The sequence below is a fragment of the Salvelinus fontinalis genome, chromosome 28 (assembly GCF_029448725.1).
Source record: "Salvelinus fontinalis isolate EN_2023a chromosome 28, ASM2944872v1, whole genome shotgun sequence".
Taxonomy (NCBI): domain Eukaryota; kingdom Metazoa; phylum Chordata; class Actinopteri; order Salmoniformes; family Salmonidae; genus Salvelinus; species Salvelinus fontinalis.
This window is the reverse complement of record NC_074692.1, coordinates 44,880,358-44,892,594: the sequence shown is the minus strand read 5'-3', so window position 1 is coordinate 44,892,594 and position 12,237 is coordinate 44,880,358. Positions and strand designations below refer to the sequence as shown.

The 12,237-nt window shown below is 47.5% G+C and overlaps 1 protein-coding gene across 1 annotated transcript in view; it reads left to right on the top strand.

The window, feature by feature from the left end:
* The window catches only part of wdfy3 (WD repeat and FYVE domain containing 3), a gene marked incomplete in the record, with an annotated part of 271,946 nt that overhangs the window by 258,108 nt on the left and 1,601 nt on the right, over nucleotides 1-12,237 (top strand). The window contains 7 exon segments of the mRNA XM_055887856.1: nucleotides 2,073-2,252; nucleotides 5,276-5,458; nucleotides 5,729-5,825; nucleotides 6,439-6,618; nucleotides 8,040-8,327; nucleotides 8,713-8,824; nucleotides 11,384-11,581. Of these exon segments, the coding sequence (XP_055743831.1) occupies nucleotides 2,073-2,252; nucleotides 5,276-5,458; nucleotides 5,729-5,825; nucleotides 6,439-6,618; nucleotides 8,040-8,327; nucleotides 8,713-8,824; nucleotides 11,384-11,581 (1,238 nt within the window).

Below are 12,237 nucleotides of genomic sequence, written 5' to 3'. Positions count from 1 at the left end.
TCTAGTCACTCAAACAGGTAACCAGACTCTCTAGACACTCAAACAGGTAACCAGACTCTCTAGACACTCAAACAGGTAACCAGACTCTCTAGACACTCAAACAGGTAACCAGACTCTATAGACACTCAAACAGGTAACCAGACTCTCTAGACACTCAAACAGGTAACCAGACTCTCTAGTTACTCAAACAGGTAACCAGACTCTCTAGTCACTCAAACAGGTAACCAGACTCTCTAGACACTCAAACAGGTAACCAGACTCTCTAGACACTCAAACAGGTAACCAGACTCTATAGACACTCAAACAGGTAACCAGACTCTCTAGACACTCAAACAGGTAACCAGACTCTCTGGTCACTCAAACAGGTAACCAGACTCTCAGCTAACCAGACTCTCTAGACACTCAAACAGGTAACCAGACTCTCTAGACACTCAAACAGGTAACCAGACATTTTTTATTTCACCAGGTAAGTTGACTGAGAACACGTTCTCATTTACAGCAATGACCTGGGGAATAGTTACAGGGGGAGGAGGGGGGATGAATGAGCCAACTGTAAACTGGGGATGATTAGAAGGCCATGATGGTATGAGGGGCAGATTGTGAATTTATCCAGGACACCGGGGTTAACACAACTACTCTTACGATAAGAGCCATGGGATCTTTAGTGACCACAGAGAGTCAGGACACCCGTTTAACGTCCCGACCCGAAAGACGGCACCCTACACAGGGCAATGTCCCCAATCACTGCCCTGGGGCATTGGGATATTATTGTTTTAGACCAGAGGAAAGGGTGCCTCCTACTGGGCCTCCAACACCGCTTCCAGCAGCATCTGGTCTCCCATCCAGGGACCAATCAGGACCAACCCTGCTTAGCTAAAGTTTTCCTCGTCAGTCTACACACAATGCCTCATAATGAGAAAGCAAAAACTGTTTTTTAGACATTTTCGCAAATTTATAAAAAAATAAAAAACATACCTTATTTACATAAGTATTCAGACCCTTTGCTATGAGACTTGAAATTGAGCTCCGATGCATCCTGTTTCCATTGATCATCCTTGAGATGTTTCTTCAACTTGATTAGAGTCCACCTGTGGTAAATTCAATTGATTGGACATGATTTGGAAAGGCACACACCTGTCAGTAAAAGGCACATGACAGCCCGCTTGGAGTTTGCCAAAAGGCACCTAAAGGTCTCTCGGACCATGAGAAAAAAGCGTCAGGTCTGGAGGAAACCTGGCACCATCCCTACGGTGAAGCACAGTGGTGGCAGCATCAAGCTGTGGGGATGTTTTTCAGCAGCAGGGACTGAGAGACTAGTTAGGATCAAGGGAAAGATTAACAGAGCAAAGTACAGAGAGATCCTTGATGAAAACCTGCTCCAGAGCACTCAGGACCTCAGACTGGGGAGAAGGTTCACCTTCCAACAGGACAACGACCCTAAGCACACAGCCAAGAAAACGCAGGAGTGGCTGCTGGACTAGTCTCTGAATGTCCTTGAGTGGCCCAGCCAGAGCCCGGACTTGAACCCGATCGAACATCTCTGGAGAGACCTGAAAATAGCTGTGCATCCAACCTGACAGAGCTTGAGAGGATCTGCAGAGAAGAATGGGAGAAACTCCCCAAATACAGGTGCGCCAAGCTTGTAGCTTCATAGCCAAGAAGACTCGATTCTAATCATTGCCAAAGGTGCTTCAACAAAGTACTAAGTAAATGGTCTGAATACTTATGTAAATGTGTTGTTGTTTTTTATATATATATATATACATTTGCAAACATTTCTAAAAGCCTGTTTTTGTTTTGGCGTCATGGGGTATTGTATGTAGATTGGAAGAAAAAATAAAATGTTTTTCAAACATTTCAGAATAAGGCTGTAATGTAACAAAATGTGGATAAAGTCAAAGGGTCTGAATGCTTTTCGAATGCACTGTAAAATCCATCTACTTCCCAACAAACACCATTAGATAGTATCTCTGCCACTCTTTAACTTGTGTGTAATGTGTGTCTGTGCCTGTATGTAACATGTCTGTAACCCGTGTTTTAACATGTCCCTCCCCTCTCCTCTCCCCTGCCAGGCATTGCTGGGCCATACAGACACAGTAACCTGCCTGACAGCCTCGTCAGCGTATCACATCCTGGTATCTGGCTCTAGAGACAGGACGTGCATCATCTGGGACCTCAACAAACTGTCCTTCGTCACACAGCTCAGAGGACACAGGGCCCCCGTCTCTGCCCTTTGCATCAACGAACTCACGGTGGGTGGTGTTTGTTTCCCCCAAACCTACTGATGGTACAAGGGTGATTCAGAAATTAGAGAGAGATGTATTTCTAGTTAAGGATACTATAGTTATCACGTTTCACATTGGATTTATTATTAACTACAAAAATATGTTTTTTTAATTATAGTGCCCCTCTGGTTGTTAGCTAGCTAGCTCTGGTCCAACTTTAAACCAACTCTAGTTCTGGTCCAACTTTAAACCAACTCTAGTTCTGGTCCAACTTTAAACCAACTCTAGTTCTGGTCCAACTTTAAACCAACTCTAGTTCTGGTCCAACTTTAAACCAACTCTAGCTCTGGTCCAACTTTAAACCAACTCTAGTTCTGGTCCAACTTTTAACCAACTCTAGTTCTGGTCCAACTTTTAACCAACTCTAGTTCTGGTCCAACTTTAAACCAACTCTAGTTCTGGTCCAACTTTAAACCATGTCTAGCTCTGGTCCAACTTTAAACTATCTCTAGCTCTGCCGTTGGTGTGTTTGGGCCATGATAGTTCGTTGATGATGTGGACACCAAGGAACTTGAAACTCTCGACCCAGGGCAGTCGTCCAAGCGGTGATGCAGCCAGTCAAGATGCTCTCCATGTTCGCAGCTGTAGAACGTTTTTGAGGAGCCGAGGGCTCCTGTGGGGGAGAGGCACTGCCGTGTCATTTTCACGACTGCCCTGGTGTGTGTGTGTGGATCATGTTAAGTCCTTAGTGATGGGGACGCCAAGGAACTTTAACCTTTCAACCCGCTCCACAACAGCCCTTTTGATGTGGATGAGGGCGTACTCTCCCCGTCTTTCTCCTGTAGTCCACAATCAACTCCTCGTTCTTACTGACGCTTGTCCTGGCACCAAACTGCTAAGTCTCTGACCTCCTCCCTGTAGGGGTCGGAGATGAGTTCTACCACCGTTGTCGTCAGCAAACTTGATGATGGTGTTGGAGTCGTGTGTTGCCACGCAGTCGTGGGTGAACAGGGAGTACAGGAGGGGGACTAGGCACACACACTCGACGGGCCCCCCCGTGTTGAGGGTCAGCGGAGGTGCTGTTGACTACCCTCACCACCTGGGGCCGGCCCGTCAGGAAGTCCAGGATCCAGTTGCAGAGGGAGGGGTTCAGTCCCAAGGTCCTTAGCTTGGTGATGAGCTTGGAGGGTGCTATGCTGTTGAACGCTGAGCTGCAGTCAATGACTAGCATTCTCACAGTTATTTTCCCTCTGGTCCAGGTGAGAAAGGGCAGTGTGAAGTGCAGTTGAGATTGCATCATCTGTGGATTTGTTGGGGCGGTATGTGAATTGGAGTGAGTCTAAGGGTTTCTGGGATGATGGGGTTGATGTGTGTCATGACCAGCCTTTCAAAGCATTTCAACATTAAAGACGTAAGTACTACAGGGCGATGTCGTCATTTAGGCAGGTTACCTTGGAGCTTTTGGGAACAGGGACAATGGTGGTCAGCTTGAAACATGTTTGGATTACAGACTGGGACAAGGAGAGATTACAAATATTTGTGAAGACACTTGCTTGTTGGTCTGTGTATGCTTTGAGAACACGCCCTGGCATTCCGTCTGGCCCGGCGGCCTTGAGAGTGTTAACCTGTTTAAACGTTTTGGTCACGTCGGCCAAGGAGAGCTAGATCACACAGTCATCTGGAAACACAAGGTGCTTTTACGCAAGGCACAGTGTTATATTATGATTTGTCTAGTTAATATAAAAGTGAAATAAAAATAAATATTCATCCCATCGAACATAAAAAGCATTTAGCTCATTTGGGAGTTACGCGTCCATAGGCAACTCACGGCTGGGTTTCCCTTTGTAATCCGTTATCGTCTGTAAGCCCTGCCACATACGAAAAGCATTGAAGCCGGTGTAATATCAAGTTTATTTTATATAGCCCTTCGTACATCAGCTAATATCTCGAAGTGCTGTACAGAAACCCAGCCTAAAACCCCAAACAGCAAGCAATGCAGGTGTAGAAGCACGTAATAGGATTCTAACCTCCTCCTATATTGTCCTTTTTGCTTGTTTGATGTCTCGGAGGTTGTAGCTTTCTTGTATGCGTCCGTGTAATGTTCCTTGTATGCGGTAGCTATAGCCCAGCGCGGATAGTACTTGTTATCCATGCTTTTTGGTCTGGATACGTTCTTATAGTCACTGTGGGGACGACATCGTCTATGTACTTGATTGATGAAGCCTGTGACTGTTGTGGTAAACTCCTCAATGCTATCGGATGAATCCACGGGAACATATCCCGGTCTGTACTAGACAAAACAGTCTTGTAGCCTTGTGTCTGTTTCATCGGACCACTTCCGTATTGAGCGCATCACTGGTACTTCCTGTTTGAGCTTTTGTTTGTACGCAGGAGAATGGAGTCATGGTCAGATTTTCCGAATGGAGGACGAGGGAAGGCCTTGTATGTGTTTCTGTTGGTAGAATAAAAGTAGTCTACAGTTCTAGTGTCCCCCAGTGGCGTAGGAGGCGTGTTAGTAGAAGTGAGGTAGAACGGTTTTAAGTCTCCCCGTGTTAAAGTCTCCGCCCACCAGAAACGCTGCCTCTGGTTGAGTGGTTTCTTGTATTGTTTATGGCCTCATACAATTTGTGGAGTTGACAGAGTGATGTTGGCTTGTGGAAGGATGTAGACAGGGTCTGCAGATTACCATGAGCTATTCTATATCACCTGAGCAAACTATCGAGATTTCCTTCACACATGATTCAGCACACCAGTTGTTATTTATGAAAAAACACACTGAATACTTATGTAAATGTGATATTTCAGTTTTTTAAACGTTTTTTTAAATAAAAACCATTATGGGGTATTGTGTGTAGATTGATGGGGGGGGGGGAAAACAATTTAATTAATTTTAGAATAAGGTGTAACGTAACAAAATGTGGAAAAAGTCAAAGGGGTCTGAATACTTTCAGAAGGCATTGTATATTCAGGTGTACATTAGCTAAAACTTCAAACAAAGTGAACTATTACTTGATTATCCTGACTCACTCTCTATGTATGTGTCTATACAGGGAGACATAGTGTCTTCGGCGGGGACCTACATCCATGTGTGGAGCATCAACGGCAGTCCCATAGCCAGTGCCAACACCTTCACAGGCCGCTCACAACAGATCCTCTGCTGCTGCGTGTCAGAGATGAACGAGTGGGACACGCAGAACGTCATCGTCACCGGACACTCCGACGGAGTCGTCAGGGTAACCAACACTTCCTCCCTCCTCTTCTCATTCTACTCTTCCTCCTCCTTTTTTTTGGGCGGTTTCAGACGAAGCCTAGTACTGGACAACAAAAAGCAAGCTCAACGAGGAATCTCCATTGAAAGTTATTTTTAGTTTCAGTTTTAGGCTTATCTGTATCTCGGAAACTGTCCCTTAATATCTGTCTTTGTACATAGTGTATTTATGCTTCAAAATGAGTTTCCTCATCAAAGACATTAAAGTTTTATAATCTAATCTTCCTTCCTGTAGTTCTGGAGGATGGAGTTCCTACAAGTCCCAGAAACCCCTGCTCCAGAGCCCATCGAGCCCCCTGATGTAACTGACTGCTGTACAGAGGACAAGCTGGGTAGGTCTCTGAGTGTGTGTGTGGGTGTTTGAGTAAGTCTCTAAGACTGGGGGGGGTCATAATTTCATCACGAAGCAAAAAGACATCTGGGTGCATACCAAATGTCTCCCTATTCACTATGAAGTCCACTACACTATACAGTATAAAAGTAGTGCACTGTGTAGGGAATAGGGTGCCGTAGGGCTCTGGTCTAAAGTAGTGGACTATGTAGGGAATAGGGTGCCGTAGGGCTCTAGTCAAAAGTAGTGGACTATATAGGGAATAGGGTGCCATAGGGCTCTGGTCTAAAGTAGTGCACTGTGTAGGGAATAGGGTGCCATAGGGCTCTGGTTAAAAGTAGTGGACTATGTAGGGAATAGGGTGCCATAGGGCTCTGGTCTAAAGTAGTGGACTATGTAGGGAATAGGGTGCCGTAGGGCTCTGGTTAAAAGTAGTGGACTATGTAGGGAATAGGGTGCCGTAGGGCTCTGGTTAAAAGTAGTGGACTATGTAGGGAATAGGGTGCCGTAGGGCTCTAGTCAAAAGTAGTGGACTATGTAGGGAATAGGGTGGCATAGGGGATGCAACCTCTGTGTCCTGTGAGCCATAAAGTAGTCTTTCTCTTCTTCTCCAGCAGAGGGACCCGAGAGCCAGAACGCTGACGACGACAGCAGCGAGTCAGACGGAGACGAGCCCTGCCTCAGCACAGAGTCCAAACCCTCCCCTCTGCCCAACGCTGCAGCCGGGGGAGGAGCTGGGTCGGTTGGGGGAGGATCAGGCAGCCAACCAGGCAGCACCGTCCACAGACCCAAAGGTTGGTTTACCAGTCAACCAGTCAGTCAACCAGTCAGCCATCCAGTCAGCCATCCAGTCAGCCAGCCAGCCAGTCATCCAGCCAGTCATCCAGCCAGCCAGTCATCTAGCCAGTCATCCAGCCAGTCAGTCATCTAGCCAGTCATCTAGCCAGTCAGTCATCCAGTCAGTCATCCAGCCAGTCATCCAGCCAGTCATCCAGCCAGTCATCCAGTCATCCAGCCAGTCATCCAGCCAGTCATCCAGCCAGTCATCCAGCCAGCCAGTCATCTAGCCAGTCATCCAGCCAGTCAGTCATCTAGCCAGTCATCTAGCCAGTCAGCCAGCCAGCCAGTCATCCAGCCAGTCATCCAGCCAGTCATCCAGCCAGTCATCCAGTCATCCAGCCAGTCAGTCATCCAGCCAGTCAGCCAGTCATCCAGTCAGCCAGCCAGTCATCCAGTCAGTCATCCAGCCAGTCATCCAGCCAGTCATCCAGCCAGTCATCCAGGCAGTCAGTCATCCAGCCAGCCAGTCATCCAGCCAGTCATCCAGCCAGTCATCCAGGCAGTCAGTCATCCAGGCAGTCAGTCATCCAGCCAGCCAGTCATCCAGTCAGTCATCCAGCCAGTCATCCAGGCAGTCAGTCATCCAGCCAGCCAGTCATCCAGCCAGTCATCCAGCCAGTCATCCAGCCAGTCATCCAGCCAGTCATCCAGCCAGTCATCCAGCCAGTCATCCAGCCAGTCAGTCAGTCGACCTACCCATATAAAGGCGGAGTGTGACAATGTTCATCACTTGATGACTTCATTTGTTGAATAGGTAATTGGCAATTCTAATATTCTCACCGCCAACGTAGTGGGTCTCCATCTCTCCTAGTAATCCTGTTTTGATACCTACGCTCCTGTAACAGACACTATCTGGTATAATCCTGTTTAGATACCTAATCTCCTGTAACAGACACTATCTGGTATAATCCTGTTTAGATACCTAATCTCCTGTAACAGACACTTTCTGGTTTAAAGGACCTTTCAAGAGTACAGACGCCCACCCATCATTAATGGTCTGTAGATCCTGAGGGTCCCGGTGCCCTGGATCTTTCAGTCAGTCAGTCAGCCAGTCAGCCAGCCAGTCAGTCAGTCAGTTAATCAGCCAGTCAGCCAGCCAGTCAGTCAGTCAGCCAGTTAATCAGTCAGCCAGTTAATCAGTCAATCAGTCAGTCAGTTAATCAGCCAGTCAGCCAGTTAATCAGCCAGCCAGTCAATCAGTCAGTCAGTCAGCCAGTTAATCAGTCTCTGTATTGTCCCATACAGAGGTAGAGCTTGTATGAGAATGTTAATCTTCATTCATTTGATGCCTTAAGTTCTATAGTTTATTAGCTAAACCTACCCTATTCTTACAACTTGCAACCCAAAAATAAAATGTGTTTTTTTTGTCCTGCAGTTCCTCGGGGTCCCGGTGCCGCTGGGGTTCGGACAGGGGCCTCCTGGTCAGTGGACAGCGGGTCAGATGACTCCCGCCGCTGGTCAGACACCCTCAGCCTGGACGAGAAGGACGGCTTTGTGTTCGTCAACTACTCCGAGGGACAGACGGGACAGACACCACTCAAACCAGGGGTCCACCCTCACCCCCAGCTTCACCCTCCGCACCCCATAGCAGGCCACGGGGGAGTCCCCCAGCCCATACACCCCACCACCATGGAGGCACGGCCCTATAACCAGCTCAGAGCAGGTACTGACCAAACCACAGTAATGCAGATCACCCAATAACACAGAGTTATGTATACTGCTGGGAGTGTTTTCCAGTTGGTCTGAGTTTGTGGGTGTTGCGGTGTCTGTGTGTGTGTGTGTGTGTGTGTGTGTGTGTGTGTGTGTGTGTGTGTGTGTGTGTGTGTGTGTGTGTGTGTGTGTGTGTGTGTGTGTGTGTGTGTGTGTGTGTCCTCTGGCTGGTGCATTGTTAAAGTGCTGCCACTAAACTGTGTGTGCGTGTGTGTGTGTGTGTGTGTGTGTGTGTGTGTGTGTGCGTGCGTGCGTGCGTGCGTGCGTGCGTGTCCTCTGGCTGGTGCATTGTTTAATTGCTGCCACTAAACTGTGTGTGTGTGTGTGTGTGTGTGTAGGATACAGATGGGAGCGACAGCTGGTGTTCCGTAGTAAACTGACCATGCACACTGCGTTCACCCGGAAGGACAACGCTCAACCGGCCGAGATCACATCCCTCGCCATCTCCAAGTAGGTGGACTGTGTGTGTGTGTGTGTGTGTGCCTCACTGCATTGAAATGTATATGTGACAGAGACAGAGACAGCGTTCAGAAGACAGGTTAGTGGTGGAGGTTGTATAGAGATATAGACAGGTTAGTGGTGGAGGTTGTATAGAGATATAGACAGGTTAGTGGTGGAGGTTGTATAGAGATATAGACAGGTTAGTGGTGGAGGTTGTATAGAGATATAGACAGGTTAGTGGTGGAGGTTGTATAGAGATATAGACAGGTTAGTGGTGGAGGTTGTATAGAGATATAGACAGGTTAGTGGTGGAGGTTGTATAGAGATATAGACAGGTTAGTGGTGGAGGTTGTATAGAGATATAGACAGGTTAGTGGTGGAGGTTGTATAGAGATATAGACAGGTTAGTGGTGGAGGTTGTATAGAGATATAGACAGGTTAGTGGTGGAGGTTGTATAGAGATATAGACAGGTTAGTGGTGGAGGTTGTATAGAGATATAGACAGGTTAGTGGTGGAGGTTGTATAGAGATATAGACAGGTTAGTGGTGGAGGTTGTATAGAGATATAGACAGGTTAGTGGTGGAGGTTGTATAGAGATATAGACAGGTTAGTGGTGGAGGTTGTATAGAGATATAGACAGGTTAGTGGTGGAGGTTGTATAGAGATATAGACAGGTTAGTGGTGGAGGTTGTATAGAGATATAGACAGGTTAGTGGTGGAGGTTGTATAGAGATATAGACAGGTTAGTGGTGGAGGTTGTATAGAGATATAGACAGGTTAGTGGTGGAGGTTGTATAGAGATATAGACAGGTTAGTGGTGGAGGTTGTATAGAGATATAGACAGGTTAGTGGTGGAGGTTGTATAGAGATATAGACAGGTTAATGGTGGAGGTTGTATAGAGATATAGACAGGTTAGTGGTGGAGGTTGTATAGAGATATAGACAGGTTAGTGGTGGAGGTTGTATAGAGATATAGACAGGTTAGTGGTGGAGGTTGTATAGAGATATAGACAGGTTAGTGGTGGAGGTTGTATAGAGATATAGACAGGTTAGTGGTGGAGGTTGTATAGAGATATAGACAGGTTAGTGGTGGAGGTTGTATAGAGATATAGACAGGTTAGTGGTGGAGGTTGTATAGAGATATAGACAGGTTAGTGGTGGAGGTTGTATAGAGATATAGACAGGTTAGTGGTGGAGGTTGTATAGAGATATAGACAGGTTAGTGGTGGAGGTTGTATAGAGATATAGACAGGTTAGTGGTGGAGGTTGTATAGAGATATAGACAGGTTAGTGGTGGAGGTTGTATAGAGATATAGACAGGTTAGTGGTGGAGGTTGTATAGAGATATAGACAGGTTAGTGGTGGAGGTTGTATAGAGATATAGACAGGTTAGTGGTGGAGGTTGTATAGAGATATAGACAGGTTAGTGTACAGACAAAGATGCTTCATAGTTGCATGGTGGCAGTAATCTTCTCCCTCACTTTCTCTCTTTCCCCCCTCTCTACTCTCTCTCTCTTTCTCCCCCTCTCTACTCTCTCTCCTTACCTCCCCTTCTCTCTCTCTCTTTCTCCCCCTCTCTACTCTCTCTCCTTACCTCCCCTTCTCTCTCTCTCTTTCTCCCCCTCTCTACTCTCTCTCCTTACCTACCCTTCTCTCTCTCTCTTTCCCCCCTCTCTACTCTCTCTCCTTACCTCCCCTTCTCTCTCTCTCTTTCTCCCCCTCTCTACTCTCTCTCCTTACCTCCCCTTCTCTCTCTCTCTTTCTCCCCCTCTCTACTCTCTCTCCTTACCTCCCCTTCTCTCTCTCTCTTTCTCCCCCTCTCTACTCTCTCTCCTTACCTCCCCTTCTCTCTCTCTCTTTCTCCCCCTCTCTACTCTCTCTCCTTACCTCCCCTTCTCTCTCTCTCTTTCTCCCCCTCTCTACTCTCTCTCCTTACCTCCCCTTCTCTCTCTCTCTTTCCCCCCTCTCTACTCTCTCTCCTTACCTCCCCTTCTCTCTCTCTCTTTCCCCCCTCTCTACTCTCTCTCCTTACCTCCCCTTCTCTCTCTCTCTTTCCCCCCTCTCTACTCTCTCTCCTTACCTCCCCTTCTCTCTCTCTCTCTCTTTCTCCACCTCTCTACTCTCTCTCCTTACCTCCCCTTCTCTCTCTCTCTTTCTCCCCCTCTCTACTCTCTCTCCTTACCTCCCCTTCTCTCTCTCTCTTTCTCCCCCTCTCTACTCTCTCTCCTTACCTCCCCTTCTCTCTCTCTCTTTCTCCCCCTCTCTACTCTCTCTCCTTACCTCCCCTTCTCTCTCTCTCTTTCTCCCCCTCTCTACTCTCTCTCTCCCTCCCTCCCCTTCTCTCTCCTCTCTGTGTGTGTTTGTCTCTCCCCCTCCCTACTCTCTCTCTCCCTGCCTCCCCTTCTCTCTCCTCTCTCTGTGTGTATTTGTCTCTCCCCCTCCCTACTCTCTCTCTCCCTGCCTCTCCCTCTCTCTCCTCTGTGTGTGTTTCTCTCCCCCTCCCTACTCTCTCTCTCCCTGACCCCCCTTCTCTCTCCTCTCTCTGCGTGTGTTTGTCTCTGTCTCAGGGACCACAGTAAGATCCTGGTGGGTGATGGTCGTGGCAGAGTGTTCAGCTGGTCGGTGAGTGACCAGCCTGGTCGTTCTGCTGCTGACCACTGGGTGAAGGACGAGGTGGTGGACAGCTGTTCAGGCTGTACCGTGCGCTTCTCCCTCACAGAGAGACGCCACCACTGCAGGAATTGTGGACAGCTCTTCTGTCAGAAGTAAGTCCCTGCGAGTCAGGGTTCGTGGCAAAAAAAAACGTGTTAATGTAGAACGATTATTAACAATAGTCATTGTCATCGTGTTTATTTGTTAAGGGACAGATACAATTAGAAACATTGACACATTTAATAACAGTCAGCCAATTAGGGTTACTTGCCTTAATCAAGGGCACATCGACAGAGATTTCGCCTTGTCTCGGGTATTGGAACCAGCAACCGTTCGGTTACTGGTCCAACGCTCATACCGCTAGGCTACCTGTCGCCCCAACACTCATACCGCTAGGCTACCTGTCGCCCCTACACTCATACCGCTAGGCTACCTGTCGCCCCAATAATTTGCAGCATCAGTCCTCTAGATGGCCTTTACACGGAAAAGGCTGATGAAATGGTTAACGCCGAATGAACATGAAATGGTTAACCAAAAATGAACCTGCTATAATATCCAAAATAAAATATTGTACAGCCTCTAAAAATAACCCCAAGGAGTTTTACCAGGGACCAAGCACTATTCTCTCTCTCACTCTCTCTCTCTCTCTCTGTCTCTTTCTCTCTCTGTCTCTCTCTCTGTCTCTGTCTCTCTCTCTGTCTCTCTCTTTCTCTCTGTCTCTCTCTCTGTCTCTCTCTCTTTCTCTGTCTCTCTCTCTCTCTCTCTCTGT